Source organism: Vipera ursinii, assembly GCF_947247035.1.
Source record: "Vipera ursinii genome assembly, chromosome: 2".
NCBI classification, from domain to species: Eukaryota; Metazoa; Chordata; class Lepidosauria; order Squamata; family Viperidae; genus Vipera; species Vipera ursinii.
Window position 1 is genome coordinate 271,051,632 of NC_139513.1, and position 18,790 is coordinate 271,070,421.

The 18,790-nt window shown below is 39.0% G+C and overlaps 2 protein-coding genes across 2 annotated transcripts in view; one reads left to right on the plus strand and one right to left on the minus strand.

Annotated features, from left to right (window-relative positions):
- The first annotated feature begins 986 nt into the window (after nucleotides 1–986).
- Nucleotides 987–16,205, plus strand: MOCS2 (molybdenum cofactor synthesis 2). The gene is made up of 6 exons (XM_083356547.1): nucleotides 987–1,082; nucleotides 3,090–3,232; nucleotides 5,107–5,234; nucleotides 6,320–6,473; nucleotides 10,723–10,846; nucleotides 11,972–16,205. The coding sequence occupies exons 3-6, from the start codon at nucleotides 5,114–5,116 to the stop codon at nucleotides 12,038–12,040; spliced, it is 468 nt and encodes a 155-aa protein (XP_083212673.1). The 5' UTR covers nucleotides 987–1,082; nucleotides 3,090–3,232; nucleotides 5,107–5,113; the 3' UTR covers nucleotides 12,041–16,205.
- Nucleotides 16,206–17,515: 1,310 nt separating this feature from the next.
- ITGA2 (integrin subunit alpha 2) overlaps nucleotides 17,516–18,790 on the minus strand; it is a 73,531-nt gene continuing 72,256 nt past the window's right edge. Inside the window, exon 30 of the mRNA XM_083356548.1 lies at nucleotides 17,516–17,867. Coding sequence (XP_083212674.1) covers nucleotides 17,778–17,867 — 90 coding nt within the window. The 3' untranslated portion in view covers nucleotides 17,516–17,777. The remainder of the gene's footprint in view (nucleotides 17,868–18,790) is intronic.

Here is an 18,790-nt window from a genome sequence, read left to right on the forward strand (position 1 = left end):
ATCTTGTACTGTTTTAATTTGCCCTGTAAACCGCCCTGAGTCCCTCGGGAAAAGGGCGGTATATAAATCGAAATAAATACCTTATTAGTAAAAATGCTGAGCATGCATTTTTATGCATGATTTCTTATAAATTATATACCTGTACCACTGTACTAATATGTACCTTTTTACACATATGCGTATAGAGAGTATAGTCTGTGGATTGAGTAGCTTCTCGAATTAGGTAAATAACAGGCATTGGGTAAATAACAGGCATGCTAATATTTCATGTACACCCCGTTTGGAGGCCACTGACCATTGCCTGCCTGCATTTTGAAATGTTGAAGTACCCATGGATTTATTTCATAAGCGTTTGTAATTCTGAACAGTTTTCTTTTGACTCATTTTTCTAGTTTTTAATGCTGATAATTACACTCCTTAGTGTCTCTGATTCTAATAGAACTGTGAAGTTTTTAAAAGTAATTTTATCTCTACTGGGGTTCAATGAATTTGGTGGTGCTAGAAGTCCAATAAATTTTGTTAGTTTTTCTTTTAAGGTTAATATTACATTTTCTGAAGTTGCCTACCTGTCATTTGATAATTCTGTGGAACCTGGAGCCTTTGATGAATAAACCGACTTGAGCCTTTAAAACTTGTTTGACAACCCTCTTGTGTATCCATCCAGGATGAACTGCATTTTTTTTCTGGAGTAATTTTAGTTCTTGCCAGGGTTGTAATATTTCTACAGCAAAGAGGAGACTTCAGGTGTACTTCAGCTTCTTTGCCTTTGGTTAGTTGGGCTGATGCAGGAGGTTTTGAAAGTTTCCATTACTTTAACTTGCATGCTGTTCCAAATCTAAAGCTTTAATGTGTTGATTGAATTTTAGTTACAGTGGAATGCCAATTAAAACCTCACGGGCTTAAATCAGAGGTTCTTAAAATGGGGCTAAATTTTACATGTTTTTACTTGCTTGAAAACAGGTCACTGTGCTGTATTTTGCCAGAAGTTCTGACTTAGCAGGGCTGCGTACAGAGACCATTTCTGTGCCCCAACAGATAACCTCACTGCAGCTGTGGAGAGAAATTGTCAAGAAACATTCCAGGTATGGTGACTTGTACCAGTAAACAATGCTTTTCTCTTACTCTGTAGGGCTGTGCATTTGTGCTCCAGATTATACACTTAATTGCAACCATAATGTCATGACACCCCAGTGTCATCTTCTATGGCAGACATGTCAAACTCGTGTCATCATGTGATGTCATGCAACGTATTGGGACAGTTTTGCCATTGCCAGCAATGGGGTGGGCACGGCTTCCATGTGACACGTCCTGCCCACGGGCTGGCAGTTTGACACCCCTGTTCTGTGGGTGACCAAAAAGCAGAGCAAACTGAAATCTTGCCATCAAGTAAAAAAGAAAGAACAAAAATGACATGTTTAACCAACCACATCAAAAAAATACACAGACACACCCCACATGCAGCTCCAGCCAACCAAGTGCAAGATCTGAAAGAATAGTCAGCCATCGGGATCAGAACCTCATTCCTGATGGTTGAGGTGGATGCCGTAACACAAAAGTCACACTTCTGGCTCACAGACCTCAAGGATGACACTGTCTTTGTCAGCTTAGACTGACCAGGCAAACCCGATGGGAGATAGACCAGCGTTTCCCAACCTTAGGAACTTGAAGATGCGTGGACTTCAACTCCCAGAATTCCCCAGCCAGCTATGCTATGCTGGCTGGGGAATTCTGGGAGTTGAAGTCCACGCATCTTCAAGTTCCTAAGGTTGGGAAACACTGAGATAGACAGACCCTCAAATAGCAGGTCCTGTGTCCTGTAGAGTTTCATAGATAATAACAGAGCCTCGAATGCAGAAGAGGCAATGGCAGACAATGCGGCCTCACTGAGCAAAGCTGTAGTATGAGCTACAAAGTTGCAGTATGTTATTCCTTGCACCACTGCATTCTGGACCAATTGAAGCTTAAGAGGTCTTCCAGGGCACCCCTATCTAGAGTGCATTTCAGAAATAGAGCTGTGAGGTGACGAGGGCATGAGTAACAACTAACTGTCTCAAGTTCCTCCTGATCCAGGAAATGGCACAGTTGGTACACTGGATAAAGTTAAGGCACAAAACCCCGAGTGGCCAGTGACATACCCCTCCCTCATAACTTTCTACATACGTAGAATTGGTTCAAATAATAAAAAAAGAAATTTAAAAAAGTAATTTGGAATATTGCCAATCACCAAGCGGTACTTTTGTCTGGACTCTAAATGGGCTCCGTAAGTTTTCTGACAAAAGTGAGGGAAAGAAAGTCCTGTCTCTGAATTAGAAAACTGGTCAAGGAGAGGAGAGGAAGGTGAGCTGGGATTGTCTGGAACACTGCAAAAGAGGGAGCTAGAAGAGAGAGCAAGTAATAGTTTTTTACGAATGAACCTGGATATACGTATCCCAGGATAATGTTGCAGGATCCAATCTGGATGGGTCACCAGCACCGGAGGCTTTGTCTTCTAAGCTATCGGACCCATGCTGCAGCCCATCCTCAGGGAACGTCCCTCTAGCAGAGTGTGTGCCTTGGACTGTTCTGAGTGTGGTGTTTATATGGTGCTTCTGTTGTATGTGGCTTTTTAGATGTTGATTGAGGTGTTGATGGCTGGCTATTAAGTCGTTGGCTGTTGTTTGCTTGTGCCGCCCTCGTTTCCTAAGCACTTGATAAGCTGGTGGTAAATCAGCACTCCTGTTGACTGATGAGGGCCCATTTCTCAGACTTCAGTCACTTCCCTGGCACCGTATAAACACCACACACTGAACAGCCCAAAGCAAACACTCTGCTAGAGAGATGTTCCCCTGAGGATGGGCTTCAGCACGAGTCTGAAAGCTGTGAAGACAAAGTCTCTGGTCCCAATGACCGACTCAGATTGGACCCTGCAAGAGTATTTTAAATCAGAGCTTTGTGCCTGTTTTTACTTAACCTGGTAGCCATTTGGGGGATGGATGTGCATTTTGTGAGAATCCTCACAATATATTGGGCAGAATCCAATCCAAAGAGGTCAGGGATCTATTGCAGAAGCAGATGAATGATCAGTTTTTACCATTACATATTTCCTTCAGTCTTGCTGATATCGAAGATCAAGTTATCCTTGCCATTTGTCAGGAGTACGTACCCCTTGGGGATCAGCAGTTCATCCTTCACACAGGGGACGAAGTTGCCATCATCCCACCTCTTAGTGGAGGTTAGCTCTAAGAAGATACAGGTAGGTGTTGGTGTTTTGCTAAAATATAGAATCTTGAAATATGGTGATGAGGACAATGACAATGGAGAAAGAGAAGTACCAAGCTGATATTTCTCTAGAGTGCTGTGAGATTGGCCTCTAAAACATGCTTCAAAGCAAGGAGAATCTTCTAGCATTCTTTTCAAGCAGCCATATCTTTTCCTTCATGGTCTGATATACCTTTTGGACATCAGTTCTGAGGTGCTGCATAGATGAACCAGTAATGAAAAGTATATATTAATGGAGAGTAGCTTAAATCAGCATTTCTCAGTCCCCCCAACTGATCATGGCTATGGCTCCCAGAATTTCCAGACATCATCATTGGCTGGATGGTCTAGAGAGGATGAAAGGGAAAGCACAACCAAAGGGCTCCAGAATGGACAATGGACAGAAATATTTAAAAAATAATTTGCTATTCATGAAAGCAATCTATAGCTTTTCAGGTTTCTACATGTGTGAATATGGTGGACCCAGGAGACCTAGGCCCTTTTTAAAGGGGAATGTAACTTCTTCTGAAATATATCTCCTAAAAATTAAAATCCAGCTCTGGAATCAGACGAAACTGCCCATCTTGTCTGACTTTAGCCATCAAGCTCACTCATTAAACTAATGAGCTTCATTTTTACTTATGGTCCCTTCTCAGTTCAAAATTATCTTGAAATTCTGGGGGAGATGAAATATATAATTGAGTATCAACATTGCTCCAAATTGGCAAGTGATACTTCCCTGCAGTTTTGTATGCATGATAAATACCATCAGTGATGAACCAGAATTTTACTGAGATCTCCAAGAGCTCAAGCAGAAATCTCCCAATATTACTTCTACTTCTGAAGACGCACTTATTCGAACAAGCCGGCCTGGCCTGATGGGGGATGGGTTGGGATTTTACTGTTGTTTTTAATATATGTATTTACTGTTTTAGCTTGGGCATTGTATTTAATTCTTTTTTAACTTTTGTATTTTTGTATTTTTATATGTTTGCCCTGTTCACCACCCTGAGTCCTTCAGGAGAAGGGCGGTATATAAATAAGATTATTATTATTATTATTATTATTATTATTATTATTATTATTATTATTATTGTTGTTGTTGTTGTTGTTGTTGTTGTTGTTGTTGTTGTTGTTGTTGTTGTTGTTACTGGAGCATCGAAAAATAGGAAGGGAAATAAGCAGGTCCTCCAGTTTCCTGCTCCCCCTGCAGTTACATCACAAAGCTGCTGAGAGATCCAAAGCCATCAATAGAGTCGTGCTGTCTCTGCATTCTTCTCAGCACAAAACATCCATCAGGACAAACAAGGCAATGATGGATCCTGGTCTGAGGGGTTCTTGATGTTCTCTGAGCTTGGTTTTTTTTCTTGCAGATCATTCATTACCCAAACTAGGTAACATCATCAGTGCTCGTGACTGCAAGAAAACAACCAAGTTCAGAGACCACCAAGGACCACCTCATTTCAATCCTGCGCTGCGAATATTCTCCTTTGTTGGGATCCTGGTCTGAAGCCAAACCGGAAAGGATCCATAGAATTCATTTGTTAAGAGGCTATGATATTCCTTTGAAGAAAGAATAGGAATTAATTAATTTAATTAAGTTAAATAATTAAAGTACTGGCTAAGACACCAGACTAGAAACCAGGAGACTGAGTTCTAGTCCCGCCTTAGGCATGAAATTAGTATTATTGATGTTTGCTGTCGATGAATTATTCATAAAAATAATAAAGGTGGGATGAAAATGGAGGAATTAATAAATAAGGGAATTAAACCTAGTAATCTGGCTCGTGACCTGCGCTGTAATTTAATCTCCACAGCCAGGCAAGGATCAACTTGCAAATTAATCATTGTTTCACCGTTTACTTCTAGAGAAATAATGAGTGAAATTGAGGATGAACCGAAGGATGTGATTCAGCTGAAGTGTGAAAAGCTCTCCTTAGACGAAGTAGCAGCACTGGTCATTTCTCCCTGTTGCGGAGCTGCGTCTTTCTTTGTAGGTAGGTCTGACGCATAAAACTCTTAATCAGGGCTGAACGCACAGATTTATTTTTTTAAAAAAACATCACTAGTATTTGGAGACTGAATATTAGATGAACAGTTACTGTATAGGAGCCAATGGAACAAGGCCAACGTAGAGCAAGCTTAGAACAAGGAAAAAGCATCCAAGCATCCAAAAAAAATTGTTCTAAAACTTCAGGATTGGAATCATTTGCAGAGAAATAAAATGGAACCTCTATTTTTGCATGCTCTGAGGATTGTCCCTGTTAGGAAAGCCTGTAGCCTTTAGGGCATCCATATACACAAAACAAGTCTTGATGCTGCACATGGATTATGTGCTTTTGACGGCTTCACCTTCTGGCTCTGAACCCATGCAGATGGCTGGTTTGAAAGATTTCAGATGACACATAGAGCATCTTATTTGTCTCCTTGAAAAGAATGGAGGTTTCAACCTGCACAGTTGTATTAGTACAGTTTGCATGCCTGAACTAACTTCAATGTCCTGAGTTGTTTTTTTAAGGGGGGAGGATTGCTACATTTACAGCAGCGTGCTGCATCCCTAAAATAAAGATATGGAAGACTTGTTTGAGAAGGGCTCGTACTAATTTCAGTTTTCTGATAAGTCCTTGAGAATTCACACAACACACGAAAACATTGAAGTGGACCACATGTAGCCTCATATTGCCCCATCCAGCCTTTTTAATAAATATATATTTATTATTATATAACTCATTCATTAATAAATATTGGAAAGTAAGCTGAAACCTTTTTGTATATATAAGGCAAGTGTGCCATTGCTGAGCTTGGCCCCTATTAATAACTGGCCTTATTGCAGGATGCGTGCACCATTAGGGAATCGGGCTAAACCATCATGTGGTTGAGAGATGCATGAACTCATTGTAGGTCTGTAGCCCATGGCTAAGTGTTATGCAGAAACCAGCTTATTCAAAGCATGGGCAAAACCATGCTTAGCATAAAGAGAAATTGTTAAATTCCCATTGATAAAGCTTTTAAACTTAGCTTTCTGTCAAGCTAAATTCTCACCCCCTCAGAATGTTGCTTAAGTGTTGTTCTTTTGTTTCAGGCACTACAAGGAATAACTTTGAAGGGAGAAAAGTCATACAATTAGAATATGAAGCCTACACAGGTATGGCAGAAGGTGAAGCAAAGAAAATATGCAAAGATATTAGATTAAAATGGCCTTCTGTGAAGCATATAGCAATACATCATCGACTTGGGTAAATACAGTCAAAGAATGTGTTCTCCCTCTTTTATTTAATTAAGATTTTGTGCTTATGAATTTGATAGAGACAGGTTTACAGGCAAGCATCTGAGCCTGCTTTCTGGATGAGGCCATATAGAGAAAAGTTGCCTCATAGCAAGTTAAATTTTGTCTTACTCCAGCTCTCAGAGAGACATTATGTCCACATTTCATGCTTGATTCTTTGTACAAATTAAGGGTTAAATCTGAGGGTTTAGTCTAGTCTCTGGACTCTGATCCTTGTTGCTCTGAACATTGCCAATGATGCAGCTTGTCGTCAGATTTAGACTTTCTTACGTTGTGGTTCAAGGGAGAAAAAAATCGACATGAAAAATACTCTGACTGGAACGAATGTACAATGTATAGAATAGATGAATTGTAAGCTAAAATTGAGAACTGTTTTATGCTCACTTTTTAAATGGCATCTCTTCTGTCCTTTCAAGTCATCACTTGATAAAAAAAAAACGGTTTGTTACTCAGATGATGCAAACATTTTTTAGTAGTGATGGCTAAGAGATATATTTTTTCTCCCTATTTACATGCAGTGTTAAATATTTATGTACGCGTCACCTCTTTGGGTCATGTGCCGTTCACTTCCCTGACTTACAGTTTAGTTTTTCTGACCCGCCTGTTTTCTAAATGCTACGCTCAGCTTCACAGAACTAACTGTTGCCCTCAATCCAGGAAAGATTGACTTCGTTTTGATGTTAATGATGCTCAGATCTGCTTTCAAAGGGTATGTTTTTGATGGGTGAAGAATAGATTGAACACAATTACAGCACTTCAGCAACCCCCTCTCACTTATCTCCTACCATTTGGAAAAAATCTTTTGAAAAAACCTGGTGAAGCACAGAACAGATTTTACTTGGCGTTATCAAGTCTACTGTGGAATGTCTCTAGATACATTAAATAAGCCACAGTATATTATAATACACTATAAAAATAGAGAACCCTTTCCCCACTTATTGGGGTGGGGGATATTGCTCAGTAAAATCCTATCTATCCCTTTCAAGCATCCACGTCTTTTCCTGCATGGTCTATTATATCTTCAGGACATCTGGTATGACGGGCTGCATAGATGAACCACTAACATTATACAGGCAGTCCTTTACTTACAACAGTTTGCTTAGTGATGGTTTGAAGTTACAACGGCACTGGAAAAAAGTGACATGAACATTTTTTACATTTACAACTGTTGCAGCATCTCTGTGTTCACATGATCAAAATTCACATGCTTGGCAACATATTTATGACAGTTGTAGTGTCCCTGTGATCCCCTTTTGCGGCCTTCTGACAAGCAAAGTCAGTGGGGAAGCCAAATTCGTTTACCAACCATGTGACTGAATAACTGCAGTGATTCACTTAACAACTATGGCCAAAAGATTCATGTTAGTTGCAGTGTCGTGTCCGACCCATCGCAACCCCATGGACAATGTTCCTCCAGGCCTTCCTGTCCTGTACCATCTTTTGGAGTCCATTTAAGCTCACACCTACTGCTTCAGTGACTCCATCCAGCCACCTCATTCTCTGTCGTCCCCTTCTTCTCTTGCCCTCAATCTTTCCCAGCATTAGGCTCTTCTCCAGTGAGTCCTTCCTTCTCATTAGGTGGCCAAAGTATTTGAGTTTCAACTTCAGGATCTGGCCTTCTAAGATGTCGATGTTCAGTCTTATCATCTCTTGTTTGACCACGTCCAGCTTTCCTTGATTCATGGATCTTACATTCCAGGTTCCTATGGAGAAAAAATCTTTACAGCATCGGACTTTCCTTTCACCACCAGACACATCCACAGTTGAGCGTCCTTTCAGCTTTGGCCCAGTCGCTTCATTCTTTCTGGCGCTACTAGTACTAGCCCTCTGCTCTTCCCCAGTAGCATATTGGACGCCTTCCGACTTGAGGGGCTCATCTTCCAGAGTCATATCTTTTTGCCTTTTGGTACTGTCCATGGGGTTTTCATGGTAAAGATACTGGAGTGGGTTGCCATTTCCTTCTCCAGTGGATCACGTTTTGTCGGAACTCTCTGCTATGACCTGTCTGTCTTGGGTGGCCCTGCACGGCATAGCTCATAGCTTCATTGAATTACGCAAGCCCCTTCGCCACGACAAGGCAGTAATCCATGAAGGGGAGAAAGGTCATTAAATGGGGCAAAATTCACTTTACAACTGTCTCCCTTAGCAACATAAATTTTGCACTCAATTGTGGTTGTAGGTCGAGGACTATCTAATAATATTTATTGAAAATATATTAATGGCGAATAACTTAAAACAGCATTCCTCAACCACCAACTGATCATGGCTGTGACAGCCAGAATTCCCAGACAGCATGTCATAAGGTAATATCTATACTGATCTGAGAACTTAAGGGAGAGTTGACTGTCTACAGTTAGACCTTGCTTACTGACTCCCTCATTTAGTAACTGTTTAAAATTATAATGGTATTGAAAAAGTAACTTTCCAACCAGTCCCCACATATGCAACTGTTGCAGTTTGCTGCAGTTACTTGATTCCTATTTGTGTACTTTGCAAGTAATGTGTGACAAGTAAAGTCAGTGGAAAAGGTAGTAGTAAAATTCCAAGTCACAGTCATTTGATGTTTTGCTTAATGACCACACTGATTTCTTTAATAACTGCAACAGAAGTGAGGTTGTAAGTCCAGTGCAATCGTGATATTTTACTTAGCAACTGTAGCACTTGGCAACAAAGTTGTTGGTTTCAACTGTGGTTGCTAAGCTAGGACAACCGGTAACAATCAATCTGATAACTATTTTGGAAAGTATTTAGATTTCAGCCTGACTGGCAGACACTAGTTGAAACACAGTCATGACATGTATTTCATGTAGAAAGCTTATGTGAACATTTAGTTATCGTATTTTGAGGCTGTACAAAAGAAAAGCACGTTTTTGTTTGCTTTCCAGATGTTTTGAACTACGATTGGGAATTGCTTGCAGTGTTTAGAACATATGAAAGTCATAGTCTAAAATCTGAGGGACATTGGGTTCCCTGTTTTTCATAATCAAGACTATTTAAGTATTGCATTTATTTTTGCTCAGATGCAAAGACGGAGTAAAGATAATAATGGAGCTTTAGAAGAGCTGACTGCTACATGTCTCTTTTTAAATTTTAATTATACATCAATTGATTACATGTCTAATATTATTTGTGCAATTTAATTCCTGTAATACCCATATATATTTTTGCCATTTTAATTCCTTGTCAGTGTGTTACTATTCTCGTTGTTGTTGTTGTTAGCTGCGAAGTCGTGTCCGACCCATCGCAACCCCATGGACAATGTTCCTCCAGGCCTTCCTGTCCTCTACCATCTTCTGGAGTCCATTTAAGCTCACGCCTACTGCTTCAGTGACTCCATCCAGCCACGTCATTCTCTGTTGTCTCCTTCTCTTGTCCTCAATCTTTCCCAGCATTAGGCTCTTCTCCAGTGAGTCCTTCCTTCTCATTAGGTGGCCAAAGTATTTGAGTTTTAGCTTCAGGATCTGGCCTTCTAAAGAGCAGTCAGGGTTGATCTCCTCTAGGACTGATGGGTTTGATCACCTTGCAGTCCAAGGGACTCGCAGGAGTCTTCTCCAGCACCATAGTTCAAAGGCCTCAATTCTTTGGCGCTCAGCCTTTCTTATGGTCCAACTTTCACTGCCATACATTGCAACTGGGAAGACCATAGCCTTGACTATACACACTTTTGTTGACAGGGTGATGTCTCTGCTTTTTAGTCATGGCTTTCCTCCCCAGGAGCAAGCGTCTTTTAATTTCTTGGCTACAGTCCCCATCTGCAGTGATCTTGGTGCCCAGGAAAATAATACTATTCTTACTTTTCATTTTCTCAAGTTTGTATGTTATAGTGGATGGAATAATGACTGACAGGAGCTTCAGAGTATCCCTAAAACGTTATTTGGGGTACTGGATTATTTCTGCCTTGAAGCTCTTAGAAAAAGGAGCTCTGCTTTTCTGTCCCTGATCTAAATGATTGCATCAGGCTGTTGTTGCAAGTGATGTCTTCTCTAGATTTCCTTAATTTGTTTTCCTGTTGAATCTTTCCTTGGAACACATAATCATGAGACATGCAGCATCTCTAATTTGCTGTTCCTAGAACATGGCCCCTCTTGTTTATCTGTGTCTGTGTAGTAGTTGACAACAAGACTTTTATTTTGTCCTTGAAGGACTACGCTAATGTGGCTAAAAGCCATAGCTAATGTTACTTTTCACGTTCTCTTTAGTTTGGTTCCCATTAGTGAAGCCAGTGTGATTGTGGCCATCTCTTCCCCTCACCGAGCAGAGTCTCTCAATGCCTTGCAATATTGCATCAATACTTTAAAAGCTACTGTCCCCATATGGAAAAAGGTATGTGCGTTTCAGGATTTTTGTTTTGAAAAAAAAGTATAATGCTGAACATCACATTGTCCACAGGACAATTTCCCAGAACCTATTTATTTGTTATCGAATTTGTTTGCCACCCATCTCGCCTATGCCATGGTATGGCTTCCCCGGCAGAGTTGAGGACAGATAGCCACTATGGTGGATGATTCTTTTTCCCCTGCTGTTTTCTGAGATTGGAAAATTCCAGTTTCCTAAGTGAAGATGCAAAATGGACCAGCTCTCTCTCTTCAGTCCTTTGGGGAACTTACCTCTATCCCAGGGGTCTTCAAACTCGGCCCTTTTATGACTCATGGACTTCAACTCCCAGAATTCCTCAGCCAGTGTACCTGGCTGAGGAATGCTGGGAGTTGAAGTCCATGAGTCATAAAAGGGCCGAGTTTGAAGACCCCTGCTCTAACCAGTATCTGGTCTAAATCAGTGTTTCTTAACCATTATCAACTGTGGATTTTATCTTCTAGAATTCCACAGCCAGCTTGGTGGCTGAGAAGTTCTAGAAATTGAAGTCCACACATCTTATGAGGTTGAGAATCATTGGTCTAAGTAAGCTTCATTGCTTTAAGAGGACAGCAGGTGCAAAATTGACAGCAAAAGCCACTATTTTGAATTTTATTCCCCTACAATGTATATACTTCCTACTGATCATTTGGAGATAACTCCCTGGATTGATGTTTAGCAGTCTATATGTTTAGCAGTCTATAGATGGTTATATTGCATAGATTTGATCCAGAGAGTTGATACACTTAAAAACAAACAAACAACATACTGCTTGGGCCCCAGGAAAGAAAGTCTTCACAGGAAACAAATGCCAACTTTTTCATATTTCATCAGACTGATCCTCAAGTTATTTTTACAACGGGGGCAAAATGCAAAGAGAACATATGTGCATCTAGCATGTTGAAATGTCAGGGTCCTTTTGGAAAATATCTAGGGTGATTCTGCTTATTCCTGAATTGTATCTGAGACTTTTTTTCATATTTTAATTCAGCCCTGACAGTAAGCTAGGGGGAAAAATGTAGCTGCTGGATTCAGTGTAGCAGATACGTTAGCTTCATTACAACAATTCTTATCCATTATGTTCTTTGCTTACAGGAGGTGTATGAAGAGGACTCTTCCTGGAAAGAAAATAAAGAGTGCTTTTGGATCAAGGGAGAAAAATAAAATATTGATGTGCCAAAAAAAGAAGGCAGAAGAAAAGCTGCTTCAGGGTGTTACAATGAACTGGGAAATGCAGTTTAGTTTTTGGTTGATCATTTCTAGAGATGCAGGAAGTATTTGCAACAGGGCCAACTGTTTAAAATATACAATGTTTAGATCTCCTATGTGTTAATAAGCCTTAATCTTTAAAGCCAGAACATTTCAAGAATAATTGTATTCCAAAATTGAACTTGTAGAAATTATGATTCTCCAATTTTGAAATGGAATGAGAATAATGAAATCACCCATCCCATTTATTTAGGAAAATTACTGCTTTCACAGATTACTTTGTATCCTAAAATATTGTCTGTTCTTTCAGATCAAATGATCTTTTGATGTTTTGACTATCTCTAAATTCTGTGGAAGAGCTTAAGCATTGTGAGAACCACATAACACAAAATAATGTAACTCTTACTTTTGCTCCCTGTCATAAATTTAGGTGATATGCCCAGTCATTATAAAATTGAGGCAATGGCCACAGAGTTCTCACTAATTCTATTAAAAATATGGAACAAAATTATGGGAAACAGTTCAAAGTTTACAATCATTTGGTTTAGAACCATTCATTTAGCAACTATTACATGGCACTGAAGAAATTGACTTGCGAAGAGTCATCACACAATTGTCACATGATTGTCTTGTGACCAAACTCCAGGTGCTTGGCAACTACCATGTATTTATGATGGTTGCAGTATCCTGGGGTCATATGATCACCATTTGTGACATTCCTGGCCAGCTACCGACAAAGTCAGTGGGGAAATCTGGATTCAGTTAATGACTGATTGGGTTCATTTAACTGCAGTGATTTGCTTAACGACCATGGTAAAAAAAATCATAAAATTGGGCACAACAACTGTAGGCATGTTTTCTGAGTTCATCTTGAAATACACGCTCTGCATGTCTCTGTTTTGGATGGCAAAAGCTATTGTTTCAGACACACATATATGAGTGAATGTGAACCAATTAAGAACACAGCTGCTCAAGATTCGTGTATCTCCTTTCATACTACAAACAACTTTAACAACTACACTGCATAGCAGTGGAAATTTAGATCCCTGTTGTGATTATGTCAAGGACTTGTACATCCATGTGCTCTCATGAACCAAAGCTAGGCAAGAGAACTGGCATTGTGTATTCTACATTAACTTAAGCTTTGTTGCTGTTTTGGTGTCTTTGAGTTAATGTTGACTCCTGGTGACTGCCTGAATAGGTCTATGCAGTTTTCTTGGCAGGATTTCAGAAGTGATTTACCATTGTCACCTTCCTAGGGGTAAGAGAGAGTGACTGGCCCAAGGTCACCCTGCTAGCTATGTGTAGTCTCCCAGTTCCTAACTTATTGCCTTAAAGATAGATCAATCTGGCTTTCTTAGCAGGAAACTTTGCACTAGAAGGATATAAAAGACCAGCAACAGCAAACCTATGAAGGTGTATTTTTGCAAATGCTGCTTGTTTCCATACAAACAAATATAATTCAAATTTTTGAACCAAACAATTTGAGGGGAAAAGTGTAATAGATGCCCTGAAGTTCCCTGACCTTTCTGCATCTGCTAAAATGCATGCCCAACAAAACAAAGAGAAATAAAGTACATACAACATACTTGTATTAGATAGGTTTCCAGACTATAATTCAGCATTAAAAGTCTACAGTGGGATGGTTTCAAAATTTATTCAACAGGATTCATCTTTCTTTAGAACACCTGCTCCAGTATACTCATTTGTTTTGGTACAAAGCGCAAAATACACGTAAAGGCTTTGTACAATACCCCTGTGGACTGAATTATTTTTTAACAAAAATAAAAAAATACAGAAAAGTACAAAATTGTAGCATACATTCTACAATATTATAAAAGAGCACAAACTATGATTTATTGAACCAATGTGCCTGAACTTTAAATTAACCACAGCAGTTAAGTTCACATAAGCTGGCTACATTTTTGCCAGCCTTGTTCTATGAAACATGATTCTAGGAGTGCAAATGTGTAACATTTTTGTGCCGGATATGAATACTCATATTACAGAAAGCAATATTTTCTATATCGTATCTAACAGCAGTGAAAAGGCTTGACTCAAGTAGAATGGTAATTAAAATTCATCATGAACATCTGTATTAATGCTGTTGGGATATGTACAGACATGCTGAACCGGTCTTAAACTTAGTTATCTTAGGCTGGAGGGGAACTCAAGTGATTTTCTTCCCCATGCAAACAAACTGAAATTTAAAAAGAGCTGCCTGGTCTTTCAGCCAGTGTTAAACAAAAGTAACCATAATAATTTATTAGATATTTTCAACAGAGGTAATATATTACAGGTAAGAGTACGTACCTTCCAGTGTTTACAGACTTGAGACATTCAGAAGTTATGCCTTACCACAGTCAATAAGAGTTTATTGCTGTGTAAGTGTATAAGTGATAGGAGCATACTGTATATGCTTCTGATATTAGTCAAGAGTGCAGAAACTGGCAGAAATGGCTGCAGCTAGGCAGAATTACATGATTCCCCATCAAAACATCTCAGTTCCAAAATTAAATGTTCCCCTTAAAAAATAATGTAATGGGTTCTGAAGGATGGGTTTGAAGATTTATTTTTTATTTTTTTATTTTAATTCCATTTATATCCCGCCCTTTTCCGAAGACTCAGGGCGGCTTACAAGCTTAGCAGTAGCCTTCATTCTATGTATATGCCTGCTTATTAGGGCTTTCATACACCCCCCCCAAGCGGCATTATTACAAAGTCAGCTTAATTGCCCCCAACAATCTGGGTCCTCATTTTACCTACCTCGGAAGGATGGAAGGCTGAGTCAACCTTGAGCCTGGTGGGATGCGAACCTGCACTAATTGCAGGCAGCTGGTGTTACTTAAGGAGGCATTAGCCCACTGCTCCACCTACTACATGTAATGATACTACATGTAATGATAGTCAAGAACAAACTTAATGGATAAATAATATTGTAAATGAGTGAAAGAATTTGCATGACACCAAAGATATGCAGGAGGAAATTAAGCATACAATTTGCTCCTTTTCTCAGAATATTATTAATTAATATTAATATTAATTTAAAAAATCCAGCTATTCCTTGTGCTTCAAATCCCACTAAAGCAGTGCTCTTTGGAATCTTTATTATAAAACCACATTTAAAAAAAAAACACACCTTAGAAAACTGCATGTTTCTACCAGATTTGCCAGCTTAAAAAGTGCAGTGAAAAGAACAGTTGGTGCAAAGGGTTAAATACTGAATTATTTAAAATGTTTTTTTTAAAAAATGATTTTTAAAAAAAATCTGAAAAGATCTAGCAAACTACTAGTAGCTCTTGCTTAGCAACTTTCTCAAGTAGCTACAGCTTGCAGTTATACAACTTTGTTGGAAAAGTAACTTCGCACCAAACATCACATCTGTGACTGCAACATCTCTCTAAATCACATGTTTGGTGTTACAGTCAATCAGTATGCACAGTCCTGTGTAAAGTCATAAGCACAGTCATGGTCATGTGATTTTTAACTCGGTAACCACTCTGCTTAACAACCAAGCTGCCAGTCTCAAATATAGTTGCTACGGGAAGAGGTCAACTAGTGTTAGTTGTGGAATAGTTCAGGGGTCTTCAAACTTGGTCCTTTTATGACTTGTGGACTTCAACTCCCAGAATTCCTCAGCCAGGCTGAGGAATTCTGGGAGCTGAAGTCCACAAGTCATAAAAGGACCAAGTTTGAACTCCTGGAATAATTAATCCATGACTCCTGAATTGAAACATGAATTACTGAAAGACAGAATGTTTAGAAATTAATACCTTAATCCTTTACAATACTGTTTTACACCCAGAACTGTAAATAAGGCCAGCCATTCTGCTCTCAACTTTGATGTTGGTAAATGTTCATAAATGCTGTGATGGAGAAATAAATTCTGATTTTTTGGCTGGTATACATGTGAGAATTCTGGAAGCTGGTGACTAGATTATAACATTTACTGCTTCAGAAACCTGACTGCTCCTTAAAACCCTGAAAAGAAACTGAGTTTCTTTTTATTGTTTATTTACGTATTTCTAGAGCTATTTGAAAGCACCACCTGGAAAAAGAGCTAAAAAGCACAAGAGGTTTACATGTTGTATAAAACTGAATTAAAAATTTCAAAGTGGCATTTGATTAGTCACGTATAGCACTTAAAATCAAATCAGTATTCAATAATTAACAATGATAACCAATATAATCAAACCAATCAGAATGACTGATTCATGAATGTTGCTACATGATTTCTGAAGGTCTATTCTTAATGCAATGATCAGACAAGGCAATATTTTTACAATATTCAGTATTGAAACGGGTGATTAGACTGGGTTTCTATTTTTACTGTTTTTCCCATAGTTCTGGTAGGCTGTTGGAATATTTTATAGATTGTACATTTCTGTCTATATCCAACCAAAGATAATTATGGAAAACTTCACTTGGAATATATCTTTCTGGTGTTAAGACCATTTACCATTATCAGTTTCCATTCTTCATGTATGCTTTGTATCCAGGTGAGAAAATCTGCAGTTTAAACTTGCAGTTTACCGTAGAGTCATAATAATGAAGGGATATTCCATTTTATTAAAAAGAATAACCTCCATAAAAAGGAAAATCGGAGCTGCTTTCTTGTTTTTCTGATTAAAAGAATTTTGGCCAGACTGAGTGAAAGGTGATCTTGACAGAGATCTACAGGAATTGTTACCTAGGCAAAAGAAACTGAAGCATTTTTTTAGTGTTCCAAACAGCCAGATGACATTGCAAGTGCTTCAGATGCCTCCTTAATTCACAGAACTATAAGGAGAGCGAGGTACAACCCAATTAGGCTTGTAAGATGCTCTTATAAATACTCTTACAATCTCAGTAAAAGTAGTTTTAGCCTTCTTACAGAGTTGATTTCCTGGACTGCTCTAAGTACTGGAGCTGATACCAATCTTCATCATAACCAGACTTGTCTGTAATAGTACGTCCAGATGAATGTACAGTTTACTGTTACATCTTGGGTATGGAACCAGTACTAAGCCAAGTCATGCTCTTATTGTAAGACATGTTTCCATGTCCATACAATATTGCTCTAACACATTTAGTAATCTTTGCAATCATATCTAGAGCTTTTCTAGACAATGCCTAAATTAAATTAATAAGTGCTATCCTTTCTTTGGTGCTACAATGACCTACAAATAATTGTGTACTGTTGAGCAATTCTGTGCTAAGCTACAATGGTCATGTTCACATGTCACATTTAGTCACAAGAAAGTAAACAGACCAATTTATGGTTTAATGTAATATCTGAATCCAGATATTAATTGTGAGGAGCTAACACTGCTCAGTGTGTGTAAAGTTTCGAGTAACTCAAGGACAGATTTTGACTGCAGAATGAAAATAACAGGTCCTGCTACTGGTAAATAAAGATAAACTATTCCACATGTACATCAAGGATACAAAACAGTATTCCTGACAAATTTCAGCATTATTTCTGGCCCTGCCAATTCAGAGGATCCATCATTAACAGTACAAAATATACAAAACCAAAATCTTTATACAACTGTAAACAAAAGCCCAAACCGACCAGCAGTTATATGTATAATATTTTCACTTATAAAAAATGTAAAACCTTTTCATAAGGCACTCGTAGAAATTAAACAGTGTGATTGCACGCACTGCTTGTGGCTCAAGATTCGTACACTCAGGAATATTTCTGCTATGTTTACTCTCTGTCCTTAGTAAGTCCCGTAATCTCATCCATGTCTTCCAAATCTGTTCCCATTTTCTTGTATTTTCTCTTGAAGAAACCAAGCTGCAAGAAAGTTTTGAGAAAATTTACATTTGTTATTATTTAATGCTAGAATGTAGCATCAAGGATACAATCCACACTGTTGCTATTGTTCTTCAACTTTGATTTTTAATAATGGATTGTCTCTGCTCAATTCTAAGTTCGAGAAACTACAGTTAATCTTAACTGCAGATGGCCAACCTCTGAGGGTTGCTAAATTAAGATGTGTTAAAAGTCTAGGCTATGGCAATGTTTCTTAACTTTGGCAGTTTTAAGATCTGTGTATTTCAATTCCCAGAAATCCCCTGCCAGTGTTGTGTGCGGAATTCTGGGATTTGAAGTCCATACATCTTCAGTTGTGAAGGTCGAGAAGCAACATTCTAGGGCAGGGATGTCAAACTCCGCAACGTCATGTGACGTCTTGCGACTTTTTCCCCATTGCCAGCAGTAGGTGCAGTTTTAGCATGAGGCATCCGGCCCACGGGCCGGCAGTTTGACACCCCTGTTCTAGGGTCTCACAGTGTACAAGCAGGTAAACCCACCCCCTTGTTTGCTGATCTTATTTTCTTTTCCTAAATGAGTATGAAGACTGAGCACAATTCTAGGACTGAATATAATTACAACTGCATTAATTGAAAAGTAGCAGGTGCTTCACAGGATTGACTATATCAAATAAGCAGTATATATGCACATAATCCTAAATTCAGATAAAATGTAAAACTTAAATATATCTGAAATGAGCATTAAACATTATAGCACAGTATGTGCATTTAGGTAAAGGTAAAGGTTCCCCCGCACATGCGTGCTAGTCGTTTCCAACTCTAGGGGCCGGTGCTCATCTCCGTTTTAAAGCCGAAGAGCCAGCGCTTGTCTGAGGACATCTCCGTGGTCATGTGGCCGGCATGACTAGACGCCAAAGGCGCACGGAACGCTGTTACCTTCCCACC

Coding starts and splice junctions, on each gene's coding strand:
- MOCS2 (XM_083356547.1), top strand. CDS start 5,114: ATGAGTGAAATTGAGGATGAACCGAAGGATGTGATTCAGCTGAAGTGT. Junction 5,235..6,319: donor AGCTGCGTCTTTCTTTGTAG/GTAGGTCTGACG, acceptor CTTTTGTTTCAG/GCACTACAAGGAATAACTTT. Junction 6,474..10,722: donor GCAATACATCATCGACTTGG/GTAAATACAGTC, acceptor CGTTCTCTTTAG/TTTGGTTCCCATTAGTGAAG.